Source organism: Osmia bicornis, unplaced genomic scaffold, assembly GCF_907164935.1.
Source record: "Osmia bicornis bicornis unplaced genomic scaffold, iOsmBic2.1, whole genome shotgun sequence".
Classification (NCBI taxonomy): Eukaryota; Metazoa; Arthropoda; class Insecta; order Hymenoptera; family Megachilidae; genus Osmia; species Osmia bicornis.
The window spans coordinates 284,800-289,275 of NW_025791113.1; the positions used below are offsets into that span (position 1 = coordinate 284,800).

At 46.9% G+C, this 4,476-nt stretch overlaps 1 protein-coding gene across 1 annotated transcript; it reads right to left on the reverse strand.

Moving 5' to 3' along the window:
* Window positions 1–629: 629 nt before the first annotated feature.
* On the reverse strand, window positions 630–4,230 carry LOC114881965. The gene is made up of 4 exons (XM_046289491.1): window positions 3,136–4,230; window positions 2,636–3,089; window positions 2,122–2,566; window positions 630–657 (listed from the first exon to the last, which is right to left on the reverse strand). The coding sequence occupies exons 1-4, from the start codon at window positions 4,228–4,230 to the stop codon at window positions 630–632; spliced, it is 2,022 nt and encodes a 673-aa protein (XP_046145447.1).
* Between the last annotated feature and the right edge of the window lie 246 nt (window positions 4,231–4,476).

The window sequence follows — 4,476 nt, forward strand, 5'->3', positions numbered from 1 at the left end:
AAATTTATGCTACAAGATTTTGAGTGGTGAAAGATAAATGCAGTTATTGGTTCTAACCCAATTAGAACGCAAAATTTTGTTATTGAAATCTTTTCTGATTCGTCCTTGACAGGTTGGGGTTGCTACTGTAATGGCTCAGAGGCCTCTGGGTTTTGGGACAAACAAGAAAAGAAAAATCATATTAATTGTCTTGAGCTACTGGCTGCCTTCTTTGCAGTAAAATGCTTTGCGTCAAAATTATTGCAATGCGAAATATTACTTAGATTAGAAAACACTACGGCTATTTCTTATATTAATAGAGCCGGAGGTGTACAATTTTCACATCTTAGTGAGCTTTCTAGAAAAATTTGGAGTTGGTGCGAAGAGAGAAGCATATGGTTAAGAGCATCGTATATTCCTTCGAGTGAAAATTTAGAAGCAGATAAAGCGTCACGTAATGTCAATATAGATTCTGAATGGGAACTTTCTCAAAAAGCTTTTACACAAGTGGAGAAACAATTTGGTTCCTTTACAATACATTTATTTGCATCTAGATTGAATAAGAAATGTAAAAGATTTTACTCTAGATTCCCAGATCTGGAGGCAGAAGCTGTAGATGCTTTTACTGTATCATGGAAAAATGAAAATTTTTATGCTTTTCCTCCCTTCGCACTTATCCTGCGAACATTAAGAAAAATAATTAACGATAAAGCAATCGGTATTATCGTAGTACCCTCATGGCCCACGCAACCGTGGTATCCTCTTTTTACATCACTCCTCATAGAACCCGCCATTATATTTAAACCTAATTGCACGCTATTAATATCTCCTTACAGAGACGAGAGTCACCCGCTAGCATCCCGCCTTTCGTTAGTGGCAGGCAGGTTATCAGGGCAGCTTTTTCGAGAAAAGGATTAACAGAAGAAGCCATAGATGTGATGCTTGATTCTATCGCAAAAGCGACTTTAAAACAATACGAATGTTGTTTAAAACGCTGGTGGGAATTTACTCATTTAAGAAATTTAGATATGTTTAGTGCAAAAACGACAGATATAAAAAATATTTGTGTCGTCTTCCGATAAGACAAAAATAGTTCAAGGTCAGGACGTATCATATTTTTGCTGATGGCGTCAAATTTCAGTTCAAGGTCATGGGAGAGGGGAGGGGGAGGGGAGAGGGGGATATTTCTGCTAAGGGGGTAGTTATAGGGCGGGGGTTGTCATAGGGTGGGTATTTCTGCTGTGGGGGTGGTTATAGGGCGGGGGTTGTCATAGGGTGGGTATTTCTGCTGAGGGGGTGGTTACAGGGTGGGTATCTCTGCTGAGGGGGTGGTTATAGGGCGGGAGTTGCCATAGGGTGGTTACTTTTGCCGAGGGGGTGGTTATGGGGTGGGGGTTGTCATAGGGTGGGTATTTCTGCTGAGGGGGTGATTATGGGGTGTGGGAGGGGGAGGGGGATCATATTTCTGCTGACGGTGGTGTCAAATTTCAGTTCAAGGTCATAGGGTGGGGAGAGGGGTGGATGTTGTCGGGGTGGGGGGGTATCATATTTCTGCTGACGGTGTGGTGTCAAATTACAAAAAATGCTGACGCCAGTGATTTAGAATCCGCATAGAACAACTACTGTCATCCAAAACTTTATTTCGGCCTTGCAATATGCCATAATAAATTTTCATAATTGTCGAAACTATTTTCACGAATGATTTGGTATAGATCATAATAAATATAAATAAATATATTATAATAACACATGTCTTGTCGTTTTTTAATTATTAAATCCGTTTTTATTATAGTTATTAACAGTTTTGAGTCAAATTTTTGTTAAATGACATAAAATATGTCTAACAAATGAAGGATATTGAACGCGTTACACTTTATACGTGAATATTTTGACACCCTGTAGTCCAATATGATTTATATTGGTACAACTTAAGTACCATAATATAGGCAAAAACTTCCCAAAATTTCATTACAATATTTCCAATAGAACCGAAACTATAGATTTTTGATCGCCAAAAGCCGTTTTGTCCCACTGTGCGGCGTCCAAAAGGAACGCGTCCAATTGGGACGCGTCCAATCGGTCGACGTCCAAGTGGGCATCACTCCCATTTTTGATGGGTTCCACGGCAAGGAGTGCGCAAACAGATGTTTGTATCTGCGTATCCAAATGAGCAGATCTGCGATATTCAGCATCAGATCTGGACCAGTATGTAGAAGATCGTTCAGCGAGTATCCTGATGAAGTTGGACTGGAGCCATTGAAAGCCACACTCAATGCGGTGGTCGTACTGCCCCACTTTGGAACGCCATGATGCGGAAGAAAGTACTGAAACGGACTAGTTATTGAGTCGTTGTTCAGTCTTACCTTACGACCAAGTTGCTCATACTCGAGCATGAACTTGGTGTACAGCTGATTGTACTGGGCGTCCTTACTGAGTCGTCTGAGAGTCCGTTGAAGGCAATTGTGCGCGGTCTGATACAAATTGCCAAGTGCTCGAGGATAAAGTTTGAGCGGCAATCGCACGATGTATCTTCCTGCGGAGTCTCTTGAATGCGTGGTCTTGAAATGATCTTCGCACTCTTGCTCGTCTGGGGTGAGCAAGGGTGCCGTGTTCTGCGGTGGCTCTTCCTGCGTCCAGAAGCGGCTGAGTAACTCACTCAACTGGCGATCAGTATTATTGACCGTCACCTGATGACAAGTTCTGCGAATGGTCTGAGTGCCCTCGAGGGGCCCGATTACGAGCCGACCGAAGATCGAAAGTTGAGCGATCAATGGTGTTGAAATGCTCCGAATAATGTTTGGCTTGATGACTTGCCCGTATGCGTCGGCTCCGAGAATGATGTCCATCGGTCTGGATACGAGAAATTGAGGATCTGCGAGATTCAATTTCTCCAAATGCAATGGTAGCGTTGGCTGAGATGGTGGTTCCGATGGCAAGCAAGTAGTCACCTTTGTGAGCACGTGTGATTGAACGGTGACTGAAAGTGGTCTGTAGTTGGAATGGAGGGTAATATTGACCACTCCATTAGTCTGCGAGGTCCTTGCTCCACCAACTCCGTGGACATCCAATGAGGAGCGTTTTCGTCTGAGTCTAATCTGATTTACTAAAGACTGAAATAAAAGAAACTTCAGAACCTGAATCGACCAGAATTCTTACTTGCTGCGTTGCGAGGTCAGTGTGCACTCTTGCGCGTGCTGTTGCTAGAAGTGTGGTCCGTGGTCTGCGTGGTCTGAGTGCGTGGGCTGCGTGGTCCTTTAATGCGTGGGCTGAGCAGGTTGCGTGGGCGTCGACGACTGCACCGACGTCTAAATGCGTTGTCGATTGAGTTTGCGTGGTCTGCGATGCCTTCGCCGTGGGCTGCGATGATGCGGAAGCGGTAGCGGGCTGCGAGGTCTGAGGGCATGGCACCAGTACCCGGATAAGGTTGCCACCATGAAGAGCTGTATGGTGCTGCTCACTGCACAACTTGCATCGTTGTGCAGTACGGCAGCTTCGAAGATTGTGGTGGCCCAAGCAATTCACACACAGCTGGTGGGCCTTCACAACACTGATGCGCTTCTCCACGTTCTTGTCCCTGAATGCTGGACAGGCTGACAAAAAATGATCCCTGGAGCAGAGCGCACAGGGATACAGTGCTGAAGTGCGTGTGCGAAACGTGGACGCTTGTGTCGTCGTTGGCGTGGGCTGCGTTGCCGAGGCTGCGTGTACGGCGGCTTTCTGCTGCACCAGCCGGATGTCGCGGCTGGCAGGGCGTCCTGAGGTTGTCTGCGTGGTCTGAGGTGTTTTCTGCTCGGCCATCCGCTCCAGCTGTTCCAGCGTTCTGGCGCGTCCCAGCAAGAAAGTAGTGAGCTGCGTCAACGTGGGGTAGTCGGTCTGCGTGCTCAGAGAAGACTCCCAGCGCTCTCGGGTGTCAGAGTCAAGCAGCCTCACAAGGTGACTCAACAGAAAACAATAGTGCTGGTCGTTGAGCCCGAACGTGGTCAGCGCTTCCTGCGTCTCGCCGATTATGTTGGTCATTTTAATTAATGAACTAGCCCTCCGGTGTTTCATTGGTTTCAACTCGGCGATTCTGTCCATGTGAGACTGGACATTTAGGCGTTTGTTCTCATACCGGGCGTGCAAGAGTTTCCACGCCTTCTGGAAGGCCTTGTTGGTCGTGGGCAGGTGTGCAATGACCTGCGCTGCGTTGCCTGACAATGCCCATTTCAAGTAGTGGAGCTTCTCGACTTCTGAGAGGTCGTTGCGTTCCATGATGACTGATGAAAATGCCGACTTGAACTCCTGCCATCAGTTGTACTCCCCTTCGAATTTGGGAAGTGCAATTTCTGGCAGTCGTGATCTGCGTGCTGCGGGTGGCTGCGTGGACGTCGTGGGCTGCGTGGGCGTGCTTGGTCCGAGACGGTGCTCCAGCTGAGCTATCAGTTTACGCGCGGTCATCACAACCTTCTCCTCCTGCGAGGCCACCTTGCCCTTGTAATAGCCGTGCTCAAGCTGAGA